We start from the raw sequence: 24,021 nt of genomic DNA, 5'->3' as shown, positions 1-24,021 counted from the left end.
GTACCAAAGATGACCGAAGACTTTGTTTGGAACAGGAGGGAGGCTGACATTGGTAAGAGGGGGGACTGTACCTTCAGGTGAGGTATTGATTTCGGCACCGGCCGCCGGTACCCAGGGGAAGACTGCCTCCTCAGTTCTGGAGTCTTCACGGGACTGTTCGAGGGAAACCCCCAGCGTATTCACCTGAAAGTATCTCTGGGTGGGAAAGCACTAGTACCTCCTGGTGGGAAAGTGTTAGGACCTCCAGGTGGGAAGGGGTCTCAGAAGACCCACCCGGTACTGGAAGAGTTATTTACACCAGACAAAATAACGACGGTACCAGGAAAACCCTTTATTGCCTCGGTAAGCCGAACAGGCACGGGTACATGCAAAGTGGCCCGTGCCTCCGGGGTTGATTCGGTCCACTCCGATTCCCCTGTACTGGACAAAGCCAAGTCAGCTTCTGCATGTAAAACTTCTGTTACTTCGGTACCGAAAGAAAAGGATTTACCCTCTACTACCGCTGTTGAGCTTTCAAGCTCCATCAATACCGAGGATATCACATAAGTCCTCTCACAAGAGGCATAAGCACTCGCATTCGAGATCTAGTCAGTACCGAATCCTCCAAAAAAAGCACAAACTGAAGCAATCTCATTTGGCTTCTGTCTCGGGCTCGGAAAAGGAGAGTCAGAAGGATATTTCTACTCTAATTTCTGACTCAGAAGACTTTGATGCTTCAAAATTGTTTACGGTTCCACCGGAACAATTATTCCGTACTCCTGTGAGAGCTCAGCCTCCTCACATTTTACCTCAATTTTCTCCTCAGTCTGATGACAATTTGTGTCAACATACTCTGGTACCAACACAACCTGGACCACTGCTGGTTGTAACCAATGTCCAGGTGCCTAGACCCGTGGTTTTGAACAGCTACAATCCTAGCCAACCGCCTAACAGGGCTGACTCTTCAACTTCTCCTATCAGATTAGAAGACCCTCAACCTACCCCTCCCCAAATTGCGAACAACATCACCAATAAATTGCTGGAAATCATGTTTTCTGAGCCCTTCCTAGAAGTTCTGGTTCAACGCATCAAGGACAAAATGTCACCTATGCTACCTCATGGATTGGTACCCATCAATCCTATTCCCGAGCCAATCACGGTACCAGTGGACAACGAGGACTCTGCTCCTCCTCCCAAAAAACAGAAATTTCAAAGGACTCTGACTCTGATTCAGAGGATGACACCACTCAGTCTCCATCTAAGGTGTTTCATGGCATTGTGACTAAAGCCATGCAGGCCCTAGAAATCCTTCCAAAGGATAAGCCTGAACGACTGATGGGAAACTGCCATCTCAACAAAGTTCCACTTCCCATGGAATTGTCTGTTTTAGAACAAGGTCTAGCTCGTTGGGAAAGCCTCATTCTGATCCACACATCTCCACAGCCCTAGATAACAAATACAAGGTGCCTAAGGATGAACCTTTCATACTCCTGGGCAATCTTACGGCTCAATCGGCAGTAGTCTCAGTTGCCCTTAGCACAAAGGGTAAAGGCACTTCTCCATCTCCAGCGCTAAACAAAAACACAAAAGCATGGGAGACTCAAGGTAAGAAGTCTAATACCAACTCTACCTTAGAACTTAGGCAGGTTAACACTGCTACAGTTTTGGCGGGATGTAATATCCTTAATTGGAATAATCTTGAATGCTTCATCAGCATGCTCCCTCAGGAGGCTGCAGACGTATTTTCCTTCTGGATTTCAGAGGGTAGAGAAGCTGCTATCCAACAGCTTCAAGTGACACAACAGCAAGAGCAGTCACTAGTGCAGTCTGCATGCGTAGGCATGCATATTTGTCAGCCTCTTCCCTTCACCAAGATATCCAGGAGAAAGTGCTTGACCTTCCATTCGATGGCAAAACACTGTTTGACTCATCCACAAATGAGGTCCTACAGAAATGTAAGGCCAGTGTCACAGCAGCTAAAACCCTTAGCTCAATTTCGGTGAAACAGCCAAAATTGAAAATCATTTAAACCACATCCACAAGGAAACAGTGGTTCTTCCACTTCTGCTAAGTCTTACTACTCTTCGAAAAAGAGAAGCTATAGACCCAAGTCTTAAGTCGGGACCTCCCCCCTTCCTCGAATTCTGCTCAAGAGCAAAAGAAGTATATTTTACTTCCTTCCGGACATGTACATACCTTCCTCTCCAACTATCATCAAGGAGCATACATCCCCGGTAGCAGGAAGGTTTTCCAACTCCCTCCCTTTTTGGAAAACCATTACTCACGAGGAATGGGTTCTGAATATTATTCAGCATGGTTACTGCCTCGCCCTTCCGGCTATTCCACCTTCCTATCCTCCAAAGCTCCAAAAATCATCCCTAGAGCTCCTGGAAGAGATCCACCAACTCCTCTTCCCAGGAGCGATAGAGTTGGTTCCTCAAGAAGAAGGTAGGTCTGGTATTTTACCCTTTTTACTTCCTGATCCCAAAGAAATTGGACGGGATCCTTCCGGGAGAAGCTCCTCGTTCCCTTCTCCCGTGTCTCCTAGCAGAGACTATTTGGTATTGGGCATTCAAAATCAAATGTTCTTGTTGGTGTCCCATCTGGATGGAAAGAAGAACATCCTTGCAGACAAACTAAGTAGGTTACAGTCTGCTCCGCACGAGTGGGAGCTGAAACAGTATAGTTCAGAAGTGGAGCCATCCATCAGTAGACCTCTTTGCCAACCAGCACAACTCTGTGTCGTAAGTTTGCATCAGGGTAAGGTCAGGGGCTTCAATCTCTTGGAGATGCTCTACATCTGGATCGGTCAATCTAACACTATATGCGTTCCCACCTCTCCCATTAATTCACTAAATATTACTCAAATTCAAAATGTCACAGAATCTCACAGTGATTCTATAAGTCCCGTTCTGGACTCGCCGGGTCTGGTTTCCAGACCTTCTGGAGTTAGCAGGGACTTCCCCATTAGGTCTTCCATCATCGAGCGATCTTTTGACTCAACAGAAAGGGCAAGTACTTCACCCCTACACTCAATTGCTGAACTTGAAGGCTTGCTTCCTGAAAAACTAGCCTTTTCCCACTTATATTCGTCAGAACAAAACATAACTATCATGTCAGCTTCTACTAAGAAACAATTTCGTAGCAAATGGTTACGTTTCTGTCACTGGGCCTTGGACCAAGACCTTAACCCTCTAAAGGCCTCTATTGATAATGTCATGTCCTTCATGTCTTATCTAGTTTCCACTGGTGTCAAAGTAGACACGTGCAAACACTACTTATCAGCTATTGGTGCTTACCTGAACAGAGAACATAAGTCTTTCCCTCTTTCCAACAAAGCTATTAAAAGGCACTTCGAGGGCCTTTTACATTTACATCCCCCGATTTGTGAATCTCCACCTCAGTGGGATCCCAGCCTGGTATTATTAGCCCTAATGCAAAAACCATTTGAGCCTATGGCCTCATGTCAATTAGAATTTCTAAATTGGAAAACTGCATTCTTAGTAGCCATTACTTCGGCTAGAAGATTTGGAGAGCTCCAGGCTCTCTCCTCAAAAGAATCATATATAGTGTTCCATAAGGACAAAGTTGTCCTACGTACAGCCCCCTCCTTTCTACCCAAGGTGGTCTCCGACTTTCATTTAAACCAGGAAATATGTCTTCCCGTTTTTCTTCCTAGACCGCACGCGTCTGGGGCCGAAGAAACATTACATAACCTAGATCTTGTAAGAACTTTAAAATTCTATCTAGAAAGGACCAAACCATTTAGAAAAGCAGACCAGCTCTTTTCTCCTGGCAAAAAGGCAGCTAAAGCTTCCATCGCTAGATGGGTTGTCTCCAGTATCTCCAAGACTTACAACATGAAAGGGCACGCGACTCAGGAGAGACTTCAGGCTCATTCTACTAGAGCCATTCCCATTCTAGACATCTGTAAAGCGGCTTCCTGGGCTACTCTGCTTGATTTTTGCAAGCACTATGCTATGGATACATCTTCTAGAAATTATGCAAGATTCGGCCAAGAGGTGCTCTGCAACTTGTTTGCCTAAATCCTGTACATGCTGTCTCCTCCACCCTTACTTATTCTAACGCTTTTTAGTCTGGTCGCAATCAGTTGGGAAGGAGGGAGAGCCAGGGCGACAGAGCAATGAAAACTTACCTTCATGGTGATTCAGGTTCTCTTAGTCCAGACTCTCCCTCCTTCACAACACCCATCCAGCCATCCCCTACAGTACGCATATACTTAAATTCTATCGCCATCGGATCACCCTCTAGGAACAAAGGGACGATGCTAGACAGAGCACTCTTATGACCAAAAAACAACTGATAACCTTAGCAATCTCAACCCTGGGTGAGGGAGATCCTCACCGCCTGTCCCTCCCACGCAGCACTAGATAGCCCCAGAGATAGGCCGCCCCCTCGTGCAGAACCGGGGAATGAACCACAGGGGAATGCTCCAACAGACAGCAAGACCATAGACAGAAACACAAAACAGATGCCCAAAAGAACGAGATAACCCCACTAGCCCAACCGCTAATACCTCAACTCTTGTCACATGCCTCTCAATCTCAAAACAAACACTCTCCCGCACCGCAAACCTCAAGCACTTCACTGTAACAACAAACAAGCCACACATAGAATCGCACAACAGCGCATGGAAGCCCACGAATCCGGAAACCGCACCCATGCTCAGCGAACGGTGCTAACCGAACTGAAACTGCCAATAGAACACCTCAAATCTCGCTCTACCTTTATCCTGCAACACCCTACTAACCGATCCTACCCTCTTAACTTTCAGACCCGCCAGAGCGCCAGTGGAACCACTCCGGCATTGATAGTATGTGGTATAAATACTATTAACATAACAATATTTAGCCTGATTGCGCCAGATAGCAGGATATCGCATTTAGCTTGATTGTGCCAGATAGCCTGATTATGTCAGATTGCAGCATTTTGCATTTAGGCTGATTGTCCAGAAAGCAGCATTTTGCATTTAGCCTGATTAACCAGATAGCAGGATCTCACATTTAGCCTGATTGTGCCAGATAGCCTGACTGTTTCAGCAGCATTTTGCATTTAGCCTGATTGTGCCAGATAGCTGGATCTCACATTTAGCCTGATTGTGCAAGATAGCAGCATTTCACATTCAGCCTGATTGTGCCAAATAGCGGGATTTTGCATTTAGCCTAATAGTGCAGATAGCAGCATTTTGCATTTAGCCTGATTGCGTCAGATAGCAGGATCTCGCATTTAGCCTGATTGTGCCATATAGCCTGATTGTGTCAGATAGCAGCATTTCGCCTGATTGTGCAGATAGCAGCATTTTGCATTTAGTCCGATTGCGCCAGATAGCAGGATCTCGTATTTAGCCTGATTGTGCCAGATAGCCTGATTGTGTCAGATAGCAGCATTTTGCATTTAGGCTGATTGTGCCAGATAGCAGGATCTCGCATTAAGCCTGATTGTGCCAGATAGCCTGATTGTGTCAGATAGCAGCATTTTGCATTTAGCTTGATTGTGCAGATAGCAGCATTTTGCATTTAGCCTGATTGCACCAGATAGCAGGATCTTACATTTACCCTGATTGTGTCAGATAGCAGCATTTTGCATTTAACCTTATTGCGCCAGATAGCAGTATCTCGCATTTAACCTGATTGTGCCAGATAGCCTGATTGTGTCAGATAGCATTTCACATTTAGCCTGATTGTGCCAGATAGCAGGATTTCACATTTAGCCTGATTGTGCCAGATAGCAGGAGTTTAAAGCCTGATTGTGCCAGATAGCCTGATTGTGTCAGATAGCAGCATGTTGCATTTAGCTTGATTGTGCATATAGAAGCATTTTGCATTTAGCCTGATTGCACCAGATAGCAGGATCTCACATTTAGCCTGATTGTGTCAGATAGCAGTATTTCGCATTTAGCCAGATTGTGCTAGATAGACTAATTGTGCCAGATCTCGCACATCAAGATAACTATTAGTGAGCAATATCTCACAATTAGGTAGACTATACTCTGTGCTAGCTAGTCAGACAAAATTGCATATATGAGCCAGCGTCACAATTAGACTGAATTGTGAAGACCAGCATTATGTCATATCTAGACAGAACTGTAATACTAGCTTGTTTCATATCTAGACTGAATTATGAAGATTAGCTTGCGTCATATCTAGAAAGTACAGTAATACTAGCTTGCGTCATATCTAGACAGAATTGTGAAGATTAGCTTGCATCATATCTAGACAGAACTGTATACTAGCTTATCATATCCAGCCAGAATTGTGAAGATTAGCTTGTGTCATATATAGACAGAGATGTAATTAAAGCTTGCGTCATATCTAGACAGAATTGAGAATGTCAGCTTGCACCACACCTAGACAGGATTGTAAAGATTAGCTTGCGTTGCATATTGACAGATTTGTGAATGTCAGCTTGCACCACATCTAGACATATCCAGCCAGAATTGTGAAGATTGGCTTGTGTCATATATAGACAGAGATGTAATAATAACTTGCGTCATATCCAGACAAAACCGGAATGCTAGCCTGCGTCATACCCAGACAGAATTGTAAAGATTAGCCGCCATCACATCTAGAGAGAATTGTAATACTAGCTCACGTCACATCTAAACAGAATTGCGAACACTAGCATTGCGTCACATATAAACAGAATTGTGAAGATTAGCATTGCGTCACATCTAATCAGAATTGTAATACTAGCTCATGTCATATGTAGACAGAATTGTAAAACTAGCTTGCGTCACATCCAGATAAAATCGTAAAGATTAGCCTGTCACATCTACTCAGAATCGTGAATGTCAGCTTGCATCACATCTAGATATAATTGTAAAGATTAGCATTGCCCCACATCTACACTGGTTTGTGAAGATTAGGATGCGTCGCTTCAAAATAGCGATGCCACTAACCAACCCCACTAAACAATATCACCCCTCTGCATACACCTCTCACACTCTACACAACCACATCTCCAAAGCACTACAAACTGCATGCACTTCACTACATCGCAACAACAAAAGATAACACACAAAGCCTCGCACAACAACACATGACAGCTACCAACCGTAAAGCACACCTAAGCTCAAAGCACACCTAAGCTCAGCAAACTGTGTAACCGAACTGAGGATGCCAACAGCACATCACAGCTCTCGCTCTTTTTCCCGTTCGCCCTTACTAAGCCATCCCACCCTCTTTCCTATTCAGATCTGCAAGAGAGGTTTAGTAAGGATAAAGTACCCACCTTTTCCTACCCATTTCCCTGTCCTTTGGCATGGCTTTCTGGATTATCTCCTTAGTCTTTCTGAAATCTAGTAGTCATTTCTTTGCTTCATGACAACCCACGTAGATAAAAGATTGCAGCCCTCATTGGACCATGTATATTTCCTTTTTACTTCCGAGTTCAATATCTAAGCAAGTGCATTTAGTTTTTTAAAATCTAAAACATGCGTCTTCCAGCCTCAAGTTCGCCATGGTGACAGGGACCCGCAATTCCAACCTAACAACACTGTTAGGTGCACTCGGTGGGAGGCCCGTAAATATTTTCAACATTTTATTCTGGGCCACCGTCAATTGATTTGACATTTGGCATATCCCAAGATCTTGCTCCCATACAATAGCATTGACCCCAATTTAACTCTATAAACATCCCAAAAATGTTCTAAAATACGGGCGCCAAATGTATAATAAAACTTCACTAATCCTTCCATCGGGGCTGTAGCTCTCTCGGTGGTGGATTTAATATGTGTTTCCCAATTTTTCCGCCTTATTAAAAATAAGGCCCACATAGGAGTGTAAATATAAATTCTCACCCGCACTGCCATGTTATGGCTTGCTCCAAACATTAAAAAGAAGCAAAAAGTTGCACTTTTCAGGAGTCGTTCTTAAATTGAGAGAGCTGTCGCGTATCGGAAAAGACACTGTGACCAGTCCAGCTAGACCGCTACTTGTATGTCTTAAATGGCCCCAATGTCTGCCATCTTTGGTAGAATTAAAACATTGGAAAGGCATCTTGTTTACTCGTCTATCTCGGAATTGAAAGAAACCTGAGGGTATTCTCCAAAATAGACCTCGAGATTCCCTTATTCAGGTGGCCAGGGAAGGGCTGACGCTCTCAGATCTCAACCCTGGGGGCAGACCAGCGAGGGAGAATCACCTGGGTAGGGATGCCCTGGGTTGTGCTTGGGGAAATACCCCAGGTGAGATGCTGTATTATACCAGGCACGAAGGCGAGGAGGACGAAGTCCCTGAGGCCTATCTTGGTTATTCCACATCTACCTCCCTTCCACTCAAAGAATCTCCCTTACCCAAATCCAACGACACCTCCATATCTGGTAAATCCAATAGAAACTCAAAACCCTTTCTTCTAGGATACTACATCTCCCAGAATCCCAGTTCTACCATTGCGTACCCAAATACTCCTAATCATTCACCGCCACACCCCTCTGATTATTATTTCCCGAACTCCGAATCGGTTGTAACAATACACAACCCTTTCCACGATCTCCCCTATTCAATTCACAAACCCTACAAAGCTCACCTTTCTAAGTTAACCAACCACCCCGCACCCCTTTTCGACACAAACACTTTCTTACATCGTGGCAGACAACAAACTAATACCAGAGTCGTTTACCTGACATTTCCCAACAAAAGGGTCAGGCAGTTGATGATAATCACACACATCCGACGGTCCTTTACCTTCCCCACAAGGATAAAAGGCGGAGCTTGGGAGCACACTACGAGCAAGGCCAACTGCACAAAGAAGCAGCTATTCCAGGACAGCAGTTCAAACGGAGACGAAAGGTGGCAAAAGCTGAAAGAACGACAAGGAGGGAAGTGCCCTTGCCCTTTTCAATCCATACTCACGAAGCCTCCGGAAAAGGGAACATAAGACCAGGATATACAGCTGACGTGTGGAGTAACAGATATCAACGCTACGCAGGGCCTCCCGCATTGATAGCGCAGGCAGGGAAGCATGCTGACCACCTTGGTACCGTCCTTGACTCCAGAAGAAAGGCAAGCCAACGGGTACAGCACAGCCGGTGAGTCAGAGAAAGCTGAGAGCAAACCGAACTGTGATGAGCCCAAGGTTGTAATCGGCAACATTATGTGAATGCAAGAAACTTGTGAACAAAGAACTTGTGTATGTTTGAACTTTTGGGAAAGCCCCGAGAAGAACCAGCTGCAGAGTGGTCAGGTGCCACAGGAGTGCTCATTCGAAGGACTCTCGCTGGCCCCTTTTGTTTTGTGTTGAAACTGCAAGTACCAGAAGGCCCTAGTTTCTGACCCATTGCCAAAAGAATGCTAGGGGAATGGAGACCCCGCTTTCTAAAGAGATTGTGAACATTGTGCGCTAAGGCAAGTGTGAACCCGGCAGAGGGATGCCGTAAAGAAAGCTAAAGGAAGGGAAAACCACGCTTTCTGATGAGATGAAGCAAATCATGAATTGAAGAAATTCATGAACTGTGTTAAAGATGGCTATGTGAACCCGACGGAGGGATGCCAGGGGAAAAGCTAAGAGTAGCAAATCCTACATTGTGATAGTATTAATATTCTGAATAAAAGGCTGTACTGAACCCGGCAGAGGGAGGCCCACATTGCAACAAGGATCCGAGCCCGGCGCAGGGAGATCCTAGGGCCGAAGAGCAATCGCCCAAGGTGCAAGATCATCGAAGGAACTTTTGTTGTTTTGATCCAGCAGACCTTCTAAGGCAAGAGACTTTGCAGAAGAGAGACTTGGCCTTGAAGGTCCTGGTATCATTGAATGGAATTGGGAACCTCGTCTGGAGAGGCCTTGGAGTGTGCTGTGCTCAGAAGTCCTGCCTTGTCCCGTGCTTAAAACATGGGAAAGGTAGAATCCGGCAATACCATCCTGACTTATCATTTTCTGAACACTTCATTCTTTTCACTTCAAACTTCCTTCTCCTACAACCCAGAGTGACGGGCTGGGATCCCTGGGTTAATGACGCACTGCACCCCGCCCCCCGGGCTGGACTCTAAGTTCTGCAACTGTGTTCAGAAATTGGTGAGGCACTGAGTTTGGCTACCTCTACTAGGTTCATCTAAGCTCATTTGGGGTTTAGGGGCCAGGCTAAGACTTTATCTGGCCTGTCCACCATTTTAGAATCTACTCCCTGTTATTGACTAGTGCGAACAGCGAAGGACACCAATTGCCTTGCTTCATCAGTGTGTGAAGCCGTTACTGGCACATTTCTTGACCGTATCTCTAACCTTTCTAAATGTGAAGAGTGCTTGCTGTCTGTAAAATTGCAACATTTTATCTGCAATGGCACTCTGCCAGTAGACAATCAGTTCGTAAGTTTGCATAATTTGTGGGGTAAACATGTCACCAGCAAACACTTAACTAGCAGCATTTTATCATGCATGGACATTCAGGACTCGTAATGTGTCTATCTGGGCCTTTGAAAATGTAGGTGATTTGAAATTGTAGAAGTATGAATTTTCGAAGTATCTTGTGCCAACTAATCAAAGTGTTCGTTTTGTTGGTCCCCTAGTCGGTCCATACTCCTGTGGCTGTCCCTTGCCTTATAGCTGGGATAAATGGAGGACCAACAGGGGATCGACCTGACTGTCCCAGGGTTATGATTCACTGGTTCCCCCTGAAAAGCCCCGTTTCGTGGTTCTTAGAATTAGTCAAGGGACTTTGTTATATAACACAGATGAGCAATGGAAACATTTGAAATACTTTCCAGATATATTTCCAGGGAGATACAATTTTCTGTCAGACTTTGTATTCTGATTTAACCTTGCCCTGTGAAAAAGGTGCAAAGTGCCTTCCAAAGTGCAACATTAGATTAGCTGCTGAGTCTTTTAGTATCCTCTGGGTGTGTAGAATTGTTTGTTTCCCATGTATTACCTAGTAAACAGAGGATACTGATGGACCAAAAGGTGGACTTCACTTGCTCCCTTTGAATAGTTTTATTCATGGAAGCAGGAATGTGTTTTTGCTCACAATGGTTCTTGCATACTCTGGCATTTAACATTTGTGGTGGATCGGTCTAGTAACTTCTCATCATGTGGGATAGGGAGAAGGATCACCTTCAACTATCACATTGGCAAGTGTTCTTTACAAGGCCAATACTAGTCAGCAATGGGCGTCTTAACGAATAGTGATTGAGTTGGGTGAGGCTGCACCTTTCTATTTTATTCAGGATCTGTGACCTTTTCCCCACGCTCCTTGTATTTCTTTTCTTAATTGCTGTACATGTATATTGTAACTCATTATAAATTCATTTTTCTTTTAACAGGATACAAAAATTGGCCAGTGGCACACAGCATCCTTTGAAAATCCAGACCAGAAAATGAAATTCTTGAGACTTATGGGTGGCTTCAAGAAATCTAGCCCGTTCACGCCATTCTCGCCAGCAGGAATTGAAAAACCAAATGTGGCTTTGAACAAGACTGGAGAAGAGACGTTAAAGCAGAACTTGCTCTCTGAATTTGATAAGGCCATGGCTCTAAAACAAAACCGAGGAATAGGACTTGGATTCCAGCCATCACCAAAGAAAACGTTTTTCATAGATAGAAATAAGTCCAAGTCTTTAAAATTTGATGATTGAAAGATGAGGAAGGGTTAAAACAAACCTGTTTTCTAATTTTTATAAAAGAAATTCAAAATCTATTAAATATCAATATTTTCAGTGGAATGTATGCTTTGAATTTAATTTCTTTAAAAAGAAACTGCTTGTTCAATGCTCTGACACATGCTGTGAATAATCAAAATGAATGGTTGTCTCAGAATTGTGAAGAAATCATTTTTAGATCAGGGAACCTTTTCTTAAAATGTTTTGTTTTTTCTTTTATTTAATATACATATAGCCAAGAATTGACTTTGTATATAAAAACACACAATACAGTGCATTTTCGAAATACAAACTTCTATAAATAGTTGATATACAATCAAGTTCTTCAATTCTATAAAGAGAATTCATCAATATTAATAGAATAACTTAGAATATTCCTACAATTCCAATAAAATGTAGTAATATAGAACATAAAATTAATATCATTCCCATCCATAAATTTGCTCCACATATCAGCCAGGTCTGTCGTGTTACTATCATTTCGATATGACTTAACATAAGAGAGCCTAATGTTGGCACGGCTTTCGCAGAGCACTAAAATATGTTTGTGTTTCGATAATGGTATTGCCACACAGTCAACAAAAACGCCTACTCTGGATGATCCCCATGCGTGCACCTCTGATCTCTAAGACTTCACTAACATGAAACTTTAGGAGCAGGTATTGCCGCACAATACCACTTTCAGGTAAGCCGTTATATAAACAGGCTTAATTACACGTTGCATTCTGTATTGGTCATAGGGTGTTCTATTGCGTTTAGTGGCCAACTGAGTGAGGTCGGTTTCTAAACTATAATCCATGACTTTCCTTTTGAGCCAGCGTTTACATTCCACAGGATGGGAGTCATTTGTGCCATGTTCAAAATCCGCCCGCCACCGTTGATGTAACAATATTATGCAGCTCAGTGTCCCTTTCTAGCTTGTCTGTCCAATTTTACAAATGCATCTATGTAAGTAACAATTATAGTATCATTGCAAAGCAGTCTCACTCTTTCATACTGCATTGCCATTTTTTCAGTCATTACTGCCCATATACTTTTTAGGTCAAACTTGAGTCTGATAAATTCGATGAGAGTTCTTTTGGCATGTGGAAGAAAATGCGAAGCATCTTAGCGTCAAATTTGCACAATTCATCATGATAGCGATGCCCCCAAACCTCTACAGCATACATCAAGGTGGGAATGATCTTAGTGGTGTATAACAGCACAGTGTTAATAGAGCATCCCCCATTCCTCCCAATAAATGCACTAATAGACTGTACAATTTTCATGTACTCGAGCTTAGTGTCAAGCCAATGCAGAGACCAATTTAAATTGTCATTGACTATAATATCCAAGTATTTATAGTTTTTAACCTGCTCCAAATGTGTGTTATTAAATGTCCAAACAGGGCTATTTTTCAGTTTAGCCTTTCCAGTGAAAGCCATTATCTTTGTTTTGGTTATGTTTACTCTGTCCATTCAGTTCCGCATACACTGATAATGCATCTAGCAGGCTCTGAAGACCTTTAGGTGTATGATCAAGCAAGATCAGATCTGCGTATCCAAGCCAACTCATTTTCAGCGAGCCAACTTTCACTGGATAGTGGTTCACATTATTAAACGCTTTCGCTAAGTATTGCTTAAACAATGTTGCTGCCACAATACAACCTTGTTTGACTCCTCTGCAGGTACCAATCGATCGGGACAGTTTCCCCCTTCCATCAATGCGCACCTTAACTGAGGAGTCCTTCTCCAGCATGGGGTCTGTCATGGATTCACATGCTCATGAATATTCCCCGTCGTCAGGCCGGGAATCCTCAGTATAGAAAAAAATCAGTATCAGTTTCGTTTCTGATCTGTCTTTCTTAGTAGTAACCAATCACTGGTCTCTGGGTCATACTGCCCCCAGCCAATGACTGCCCTCTCCCTAAGCCCCGCCTCCGGCAGCCATCCTCAGATTTTTACCGCACGTTCAAGTGTTGGGAGTCCTCGTGCTGTAGCTCTCGAGCTTTTGCTGCGTTTTCGCGCTTTTTCAGGAGATTTTTCTAATTTTTCGGTTAAATAGAGCCTCAAGCTCCACCGTTTCTACATCCGATCAACGGGGATCCGTTTCGGAGTTTTCTACGCCCCTCAAGGGTAAGATTTCTTCGAGTTACGCTTTTGGAGGATTCCAGAAGTTCCGAGGCCTACCCCGGACATGGCCCAGGAGAAAGGAAGCTTGACGCCCGGGAAGCTGTTCAGGACCTGCCGTGGATGCCAGCTTCAGAATGTTTTCAAGGAGGACGAGCATTCGTTATGCCTCTACTGTCTCCATGAGGACAAGACGCACAAGGAGAAGGACTGTGCGTTTTGTGGGAACATGTCGGAGCGGACCATGAAGGATCGCCACCTCCGTCTCGCCAACTGGCTGGAAGGGAAGAGCCCGTCGGGCGAGAAGAAGAAGAACAAGAAGAAGTCCGAGCGGTCTTCTAAGTTCTGTGAGGGTGCCCCGGCGACAGGGGCCCAACAAAAGGCTAAGCACCGCGAGTCCGCGGGCACCGGGAGCGCCGAACGGTCGGGCTCCTTGGCTGCCAGGCAGGGCGCATCCTCCCCGGCGCCATCAACCACGAGCCAACGCTCTGGCTTGGGTAAGAGGAAGTCCGAGAACCCGGCGAAGCTTCTGGAGAGGCCCCGGTCGATCTCGAAGATTCCGGCAGAGGGGAAGCGAGGCTCGGACCCTCCCCCCAAGGTGAAGGCCCTGAGGAGGTCGCTGCGGCCCTGGCTCAGCCTGTGGAGGCTACACCAGTAGAGGCGCCCTCAGGACCCAGAGTCTTCCTGCCACCGTGGAGGGAGTCGTCTTTCAGGCCCATTGAGAAGACCCCCACGAAGTCCTCGTTGGAAAAGGTGGGGGAGGGGCTGGTTGCCATCGTGGATACGGACACGACCTCTGAAGAAGAGCTCATCGAAGTCGTGGAAGAGGTCCAGCCCATCGGGAGGGATCCCGACGAGGGCGACGACGAGAGTGACGGTGTCGCTGACAAGGCTCCTCAAGAGCCCTCGCGCCCGTCGTTTCCGGCGCCGCAGGACACCTCGGCGGCCATTTTGTCAGCGATTCAGTCCTTATGCTCGGAGATAAGGACAAGGTTGCCCCTTCCCCCGACAGAGGTACCTGAGCCAGACCTGACAAGGGAACCGGAGCCAGGACCTTTGGAGAGTCCACCGCATAAGAGGAGGACGACGCATCTTACGCCACCTCTGCGGCCTGCTCTGCCTTCCCCCTGGTCTACTACCCACGGGGATGATACAGACACGGACACGGCTACGACAGGTACAGATGACAACGGAGGCGACGACGGGATGTGTCCCCCGTCACCCCCTGCTCGGGCATCCCCGCCCGACGAGATTGGATCCTTTCATGCCATGATTTCCAGGGCATTCGAGCTTTTTCAGCTCTGCCCAGAAGAAAAGAAGAAAGGAGGGTTCCTTTACCAACGGCGCGAGGCTAAAAGGAAGACGGTCCTCGCCGTACCGCTTCTTGATGACATCTGGGATGAGGGGCTCGCCCTCTTCAAGAACCCTGCCACGGCGCCGGCAAAGAGGGACCGGTACGAGAAGAAGTACCGGGTCCCCGACGCTGCCCCCTTGTGCCTTCGGGCACAACCTACCCCGGATTCGGTCGTCTCAGCGGCGGCAAAGAAGAAAGCTGGGGGGGCATCGGCCTCGACATCAACTTCCCCGCCGGACAGCGAGGGCAGGAAGTTGGACACGATGGGACGACGGATCATCTCATCCGCAGCGACGACTATCAAGGCGGCCAACGCCCTGGCTATCGTAGCCCGCTACGACAGGGAGTTGTGGTTCAAAATCGCCCCTCTGTTAGACTTCCTTCCGGACGCCAAAAGGGCTGAGGCCCTTGAAATCCTACAGGAGGGGGAGATTGCTTCAGACCACGCCATCACGGTGGCAACGGACATCGCTGACACCGGTTTCCGTCAGTTGGGCAACGGCGTTTGCTTGAGACGACGAGGATGGCTCAAGGCCACGGATTTCCGCCAGGACGTACAAACCAAGGTTTTGGACATGCCCTTTGACGGGAACAACCTGTTTGGGAAGGCGGTTGATGAGTCCCTTCAGGCCATCAAGACAGACACAGAGACTGCCCGGGCACTGGGAGTGCTCCAACAAAGACGGCCGTCCTTTCGGAGCTCCGGAGGCAGACAAGGTGCCTCCAAGGGATCCGGCAGTGGCTCCTCCACTTACCGCCAAGCGGCAAGATCTTTGTCCCAGGAAGAAGGGCACGCGCTTGAGTTTCAGAAGAAGTGCCCTCGCGTTCCACCCGTGGCCAGGAAGGAAAATCACGTCCCTCAACTACTGTTGGAAGTAAGGGCGATGCTCAAGAAGGGTGCCATCAAGCTCGTCCCAAAGAGGCTTCGGGGCTCCAGAGTTTACTCAAGGTACTTCCTCGTAAAAAAGAAGACAGGAGGATGGCGCCCCATCCTGGACCTACGACGACTGAACAAGTACATCAAGGCACAGAAGTTCCGTATGGTCACCCTCCAGCATGTGCTGGGACAGCTGGAGGAGGGCGATTTCCTGTCGTCGTTGGACTTGGAGGATGCGTACTTCCACATCCCCATTCTAAAAAGACACCGAAAGTTCCTCAGGTTTGTGGTCCAAGGGCGGCACTACCAGTTCAAGGCCCTCCCATTCGGATTGAAGTCGGCACCCAGGGTGTTCACCAAGTGCCTCGCACCGGTGGCAGCGCGGCTGCGCCTGCAGGGGATCCACGTCTACCCCTACCTGGACGACTGGCTCATCCAGGCAAGGACAAGGGAGCTCGCCGTGGAGCACACTACGAAGACCGTCCAGCTGCTCACGGACCTGGGATTCTCCATCAACTTTCCAAAATCCCACCTGGTTCCGTCGCAAGTCGCCCTGTTTCTGGGAGCCAAGCTCGACACAGTGGCGCGGCTGGCCTCGCCGTCAGAGGAAAGGACCAGGACCATTCTGGGCAAGGTGCAGCGTCTGCTGGCCACGGACATGGCCAGGGTAAGATCTATCAAGTCCCTCCTCGGGATGATGTCCTCCTGCATTTATCTGGTGCACCTTTGCAGGCTTCGGATGAGACCCTTACAGGAGTTGCTCGACGCCCGCTGGATTCAGTCGACGGGCAGCTTCGAGGACAGGATCCCTCTCAACGAGACGTTCCGTGAGGCGATCCGGTGGCGGGGTACATGCTCCCATCTGTCGGCGGGCACAGACTTTCAGGCCCCAGCTCACCAGGTGACGGTGACGACGGATGCCTCCCTGCAAGGTTGGGGAGCACACTCCGGAGATCTTCACGCGAGAGGCTTTTGGCTCTTCGAGCCTATGCATTCGGCGCCTTTGAAGTTCCTGTCATGGAAGACAGCTTTCCTCGTGGCCATCACCTCCGCACGACGAGTGGGAGAGACCCAGGCCCTATCTTGCAAGCCTCCATACTTGACTTTTCATGACACGAGGGTGGTGCTGAGGACACACCCATCCTTTATGCCCAAGGTGCCGTCGGACTTCACCTCAACGAGCCCTTGGTGTTGCCAGTTTTCTTCCCGCCGCCTTCGTCGCCGGCCGAGAGGACTTTGCACTCGCTGGATGTAGCTAGAGCACTGAAGTTCTACGTGGACCGCACAAAGAGTTTTCGGAAGGCGTCACAGCTGTTTGTGAACTTTGTGACTGAATCAAGGGAAGGCTCTCTCAAAGACGTCCATTTCCAGGTGGCTCTCCGGCTGCATCATGCACTGTCACCGGTTGGCAAACCGACAGCTGCCCGGCCGTCCGAGAGCCCATTCGATCAGAGCGATCGCTGCTACCACGGCGTTCCTGTCTGGTGTGCCCCTGCTGGACATCTGCAGGGCTGCGACGTGGAGGTTGACGCACACCTTCACAAGATTCTACTGCGTCGATCGGGACTCCAGGGAGGAGTCCAGGGTCGGCCAAGCAGTGCTGCGCAACCTGTTCGCCTAAGGTGAGCCTGGGAGGAGGTAAGAGTTGCTTAATGTTGAGTTGTTGTATTGCTTAATGTTGAGCCTGTTGCCACCTCCCGTGGTTGTGCATGTGTGTACTGCTATCTATTCTCTTATTCATGAGCATGTGAATCCATGCCAGAGCCATGCTGGAGAAGGAACAAGTTACTTACCTGTAACTGTTGTTCTCCAGCATGGGTCTGGCATGGATTCACATGCAAACCCTCCCGCCTACCCCTCTGCGGCTCTTCACTTGGTCATACTGCCACTTTACGTGCTACCAAATCTGAGGATGGCTGCCGGAGGCGGGGCTTATGGAGAGGGCAGTCATTGGCTGGGGGCAGTATGACCCAGAGACCAGTGATTGGTTACTATTAAGAAAGACAGATCAGAAACGAAACTGATACTGATTTTTTTCTATACCAAGGATTCCCGGCCTGACGACGGGGAATATTCATGAGCATGTGAATCCATGCCAGACCCATGCTGGAGAACAACAGTTACAGGTAAGTAACTTGTTCCTTATGCAACATTAACACCCTTAACAGGCCATGTGGGCTATTCCATTTAACAAGTTTCTCCCAGAGTCGATTATGCATAACATGTCAAATGCTGCGCTAAAATCTATAAAAGCGGCATACACCGCGGTCTTCCGGATATTACGTGCATATTCACCCTCTGACACTAAAATCATTAGATTGTGAGTTGTATTTGATTTAGCGCGGAAGCCGATTTGATTGTGGGGAAGTATTTTGTTTTCATCAATCCAGTCAGTAAGTTCTCGGAGTAACACTTTGGCAAAGATTTTACCAGGAATATCAAGCATCGCTAGCAACCTATAATTAGCAGGGTTAGACCAACAACCGTTTTTGTAGACTGGTAATATCATGCTCTCATTCCAACACGAGGGTAACACTCCACAGTCCCCATTGTGATTAAATATAATAGATGAAACGTTTGCCCATTTACCAGGTGCTAACGGCACAGGAGTTACTGAATTTCTCAATCGCTCTAGTACTGATAATTTACATCTCCAAGGTTCTGTCGGTAAATTGACAGTAGTATCTCGAGGGAGCGTTGCCCCAAAGTAGACTCAATATGTTTTATCCACTCTGTTTCTGGCACAATATTAATCATCAGGCCCTTTTTCTTGGTACCTCGTAAGACTGCCCATGTCTCATTCGAGTTACCCACAGTTGCATGATAGGCTATCTTACACCATACCTCCCGTGCACATTCGCCGCAATGCAATCTTAGCCACTCAGTCACAATCTTAAGATTTTAGTGGTTGAATATGCACGTAATAGCCGGCAGACCGCGTTGTATGGCGCTTTTATAGATTTTAGCGCTGCATTTGTCACTGTTTTGCCTAATCGACTCCGGGAGAAACTTGTTAAATGGAATATCCCTCAATATTCACTTTTTAATAATGTTATCATCAGACTAATTTCATTCCCACCGTTTGTATGGGAGGACGTCGATATGGCATTGGCTATATTGTCATTTTTTTGCTCTTATGATCGCTGTATCTGAGAACGAACGCTGCTTCGATTCCTTTTACCAACGTTCCTCCGTACTTTTATATTGTCTCTTCTTTTGAGTAAACAGACTCATTTGGTGCGTTCATTTTTCAAAGTCTTGGTTAATATTGTCTCGATCTTTACCATGTGTTTCTGTATGATTGTGTATGTATATTGGGAGAATCTCCTCTGCAGGCAATCCTGCAATCCTGCTCTGCTTAGTCTCCCAACATTCCAATGGATTCGATTGGCATTATTGTTCAGATAAATGTCACCTGTCAGATGAAAATCTTCCACATTATTATATATATATCAGTATCATTGTGCATAAAAACGCACAAGGGAAGATGATCACTTTACTCTCTAGGGAGGGTAGCCATTTCTTTCACCAATTTAAGTGCACTTGCATTTACAAAAACATAATCGAGATGTGAGGCAGAAGTACCATTCACTCTCGTAAAGGCTAGATTAGCATCACCAGGACAATAACCATTAAGAATGAACATGTTGTGGCAATTGAACAAATGCGCCCAGGCTCTACCTTGCATGCTAGGTTTATACGAATCCACAGGACCAGAGTTGCTTGTGCACTGTAATGCTCCGTTTTCTAAGATGATTTTGGCGTTAAAGTCACCCATGACCCACACAGGGGTGTCTATGTTGATGGCCCCAAGAGGTTTGTCTACTGTGGCAATATTCTGTTTATTTGCACTCGCTTTGGGAGGGTCATATATATTTAAGAGGAACATCTCAGTAGTCTTATATTTAGTCTTCACTATCTGAACCGTACTAGTAGAGCCCTATACAGTGCTTGGAGTCCAAGGATGACGATAGGAGACCAGAAGCCCACCCTTAGGTCGACCGATGGGTCCCTTTATAGCCGGGATGTGTAGTGTGCTCCTGCCATCAAACTCACATGGATCGACTAACCAAGTTTCTTGGAGCGCAACAACGCAGTAAAGGTCCATATAAGCTATCAAACCATCATCTTTAGTCAAGTGTGAAAAGCCACGAGTATTCCAGAAGCAGAGTATGGATTCAACATAGAGTATACACAGTAAAGTGAGTCTTAAAGACACTTGGAAGCCATTGCCAATAATCATCTTCATTGTTTGATTCTCCATTTTGGCTATGTTTATTCCTGGTAGGGGGCTTCTGTGGAGCTAGGAAGGGCGGATGAGAAGGGGTAAAGAATCAATTTCCACGCTAGTGGGATTAGACGCACTGGCTGACTTTTTTTTCTGGCATCAATGGTAACAATTTGATCAGAGGGGCTAACTTTCCGACTAGTGCAGTCACCTGCCCTTATTTTATGGGGGGACATTTTAACTCCACTCCAGATATATCTGCAGTGATAAATCTCATCTACATAGTGCAGCATGTAATTAAGTGTGGATTCGGATGTAAACCATATACTAGCTATGGAAATTTTGTTTATCAATTAGCCACATTTTATATTGGTTTTTCTCTTATTCCTTCTTTTTCCCAACATTGAGGGTCTTTATGACAGCAGTAAAAAAAAAGCTGGCCCTAAAATGTATGGCAGGGGTTAGATAGAGGGGCATGGTGGGCACTCTGGCACCAACATAGTAGCATAGATCCATTTCCTAGAGCCTTGTATTTAGGTCTGAAGATGTCGAAGGAGAGTAATGCTTGTGGGTATGGTACTTGTCTCATTTGTTTGAAATATCATAATGTACCATATAATATTGCCACATATTACACGCTACCACTAGGTCATTACATGGTTGACCTTCTTGCTTGCTATAATGTATCATTTGGCTATTCACTCATCTGCACATTAAGCAGGATCTTTATTTTTTAATCTTTTACATTTACAAAACGTGTTAGTGCATTTTAACATGGTGTTAGTACAGACATGACTAATATTAAGAACAGTGCAAATACTAAAACCATGAAGTGTACAACATGTTGGTAACATGTTGGTATGTTCATAACATATGTCTAGGGGAATATTTATTTCGAATTTCAAGAAGAGGAGGGAGAAGAGGCGGAAAAGGGCTAGTTCAAGCTCATTCTCCTCCATTGGATATTCAATCAGTGTACAATGTTTTATGGTTAAGCGCCTCAGTGCCACTTAGCAGCCATGTGAATGGGATAAAGCATATATCAGCAGAGAACCATAAGCAATAATCGGTGATAATTTCCCCAGACAGCAGTTGGAATAGTTTATATTGTCCCAGGTAATCACTTGAAGAAGCAGACGGGATAAAAAGGTATGACAAAATACATATCGTTCTTCATCTGAGGTTACAAATACTGATCCCAGACTGCTCCAAATATGCCCTTTCTGAAATTCTAGATCAAGAAATCATGTCCATCAACATCAAAATCTAGGGCACCCAAAGCTATATTGGGGCACTTTCACTTGTTTTTTTTTTACCTATGGCACTATGCAAAGAGAGCAAATGATTTGAGAAAACCCAGACTGTATTCAGCTCCAAAGAAATACCTATGATATATTTGTATGTGGCCAATCTTACCACATATGTGCCACGGTGTCCCTAATGCCACACCCTATTGCCTGATACTTTGCACGCTCGCAGAGAGAAAAAGTACTCTCATAGGCTAAATTCACTACTTGCCTCCTGTTTGTAGTCTCGGATCCTCCCTGCCGCTGCCCGCTGGAAACTACATTTCCCAGCAGTCTCCCCTGCTACGAAACGTCAGGCACTTCAGCACCAGGGCTTCAGAGCCTAGCTTTGTTTTCACCGGTCCGCACCGATTATCGCTGCTGCCGCCACGATCTCTGTAGTGGCTTGCCCTGCATTCAGTGAGTGGGAACCAGCTGTTTATATTAGTGATTCTACCTGTGCGCACCACGACCCAGTAAGCCTAGTGCGCACCCTATTGTGTCTGTCACTTGCTGATCTATTCTTGCCTCCATTTTATGCCGGCCACCAAGCAACTATGATTTTTATTGCATACCGATCATTGATTGTGCTTTTAGCGCGCTCCACACGAATTGTGCTGAGTTCCATGTATCGCACCAACCACAAGGTTGTGTGTATGCTGACTTCGCTCGTCTAACTTCACGGGCAGAATGTGCCCCATAGCCCCCCGCCTCCCCGTTCTGCACCCGCGGACTTATCCATCCACATGGAACTGAAGTAAATGATATAATTAACACACCAATTCATCATGACCAGTTCACCAATAATGTTGCATCTAATCTCACTCTGTCCCTCTCTCTCCTCAACACAAGATCACTGCTCAAACAGAGTTGAATTGGCAGACCATTTGTCTGAATTTGGGCCGGATTTATTTGCCCTTACTGAAACCTGGTTGAATCGATCCACACCCAGTGATGCCACATTATCTATATCCACGAACTATGTGATCTTCCGAGCTGATTGACTAAATAGCAAAGGGGGAGGGGTAGCAATAATGTGCAAAAGACACCTTGACTGTCACACTATTACCCATACCAGTCCTGACGACTGTGAATCACTATGGATCAAGATTAAGACTTCGGCAAACTCCTCCCTAAGTGTCCTGATCCTCTGGAGGCCCCCCAAGAGATATGCCGCACTTTGAGGAACAGCTCTCAGAGCTGCTTAATCGAATTACCAAATCAAAAAACCCTCTGATTATCATGGTGGACTTCAATCATTGGGCAAATGATCCCTCAGATAAACAGGGCTCTTCACGCACTGATTCCCTGACATCCACAGGGCTCAGACAATGGGAGAAGGATGCCACACACTGAGGTGGCTGTAAAGACTGGAGGGGGGTATCTGTACTGCTCTCTATATGGCAGAGTCGAAGCACAGAGCACCCCAGCCAAGATTCTGAAAGTGGTAAAACGTGGGCGAGCAAGCAAGGCTTAGCTCTCAGGAGATGCGGGCTGGTTCTTAAGTACAGTGTAGTCCCAAGCACCCACAAAGGAAAGTCCACACACTACGTTATTGATGACACCGTCTTTATATAAATAAGGTTCAAGTTAAGTACACATTCACAATAACACACTTTTTACTCTGGCAATACTATAATGGCAAATATATAGAGGTCTATGTGGTACAACTCTTAACTATCGATTCCTCTGAAGTGCATCAACTGCTAACAGCTCAATTGACGTACGAATCAGATTGTAAGGTGAATCAACGATAGACCACAGAAAGAAAGCAAGTTAAATCATGCAATGGCAGAATACGGACTCCCTTTACCTAGAGACCGTTCCCTGTGAGGATCCCCCCCCCCACCTGGGCAACCTGTAAATAAAGTGCATTGACAAGCCCAGTCCGGATATGCTTAATATAGTCTTGATTGCTTCTAAAGGTTTTACAACCCCAATGTACCTGGTTTTGTAGAGTTCTTCGATGAGTCATCGATGGGCCCTTCTTGAGTGACTCCCTTTAAGGCAGGAGCCACGGGTAGTCGAGATTCCAGGTGAAGAAAAAGGTGGACACTGTCGTTGAGCAGCAGCTTCGGTTCTTGCGGTGCTCGTTGACGATTGGTTGGAAACTTCCTGCAAGATGAGGCGTGCGGTGCACCTCGACAACAATAGTTAGTTGCCACAGAGTCACTGAAGAACTTTGGCCCAGCAAGGGCATCGGGTCGTGTGCGTCGTAGTCTTGGGGTGGCGGGAAACCTACCAGCGGATTCTCCTCAGTCGTCGGCGGCCTTGACTTTCTCCAGTGTGGCAAAGTGGTTGTCGGTGGTGAGCAAGGGAGTCCTTGATTCAAATGTCTTAGGCAGTGGAGCATTGCGGCTCCAGTCGATGAGGATCATCGTCGACAGGGATGGACTTCAAGGTCCGGGCGCTTCATTTCCTGATTCTGCAGCAGTCATCATCTCTGGTCGGCAGCCTTTCGAGGACTGACTTCCAAGGGGCCTTGGCGAAGGTCAGCTGGTGCACGATGATCCCTCGTAGCTCGGGAAGAGGTCTCCTAGCCATGTCCTCCCTTGGATCAGTTTCTTGAAGGAACAGC

General features: G+C 46.4%; 1 protein-coding gene across 2 annotated transcripts in view; it reads left to right on the top strand.

The window, feature by feature from the left end:
• KNOP1 (lysine rich nucleolar protein 1) overlaps positions 1 to 11,653 on the top strand; it is a 130,771-nt gene extending 119,118 nt beyond the window's left edge. For both annotated transcript variants that reach the window (XM_069647165.1, XM_069647164.1), the window contains one exon: positions 11,255 to 11,653. In XM_069647165.1, coding sequence (XP_069503266.1) covers positions 11,255 to 11,566 — 312 coding nt within the window. In that variant the 3' untranslated portion in view covers positions 11,567 to 11,653. The remainder of the gene's footprint in view (positions 1 to 11,254) is intronic.
• The last annotated feature ends 12,368 nt before the right edge of the window (positions 11,654 to 24,021 follow it).

Source organism: Ambystoma mexicanum, chromosome 2q (assembly GCF_040938575.1).
Source record: "Ambystoma mexicanum isolate Mex_15411 chromosome 2q, UKY_AmexF1_1, whole genome shotgun sequence".
Classification (NCBI taxonomy): domain Eukaryota; kingdom Metazoa; phylum Chordata; class Amphibia; order Caudata; family Ambystomatidae; genus Ambystoma; species Ambystoma mexicanum.
The sequence above is the reverse complement of the archived record's forward strand: the minus strand, read 5'-3'. Positions and strand labels throughout refer to the sequence as shown.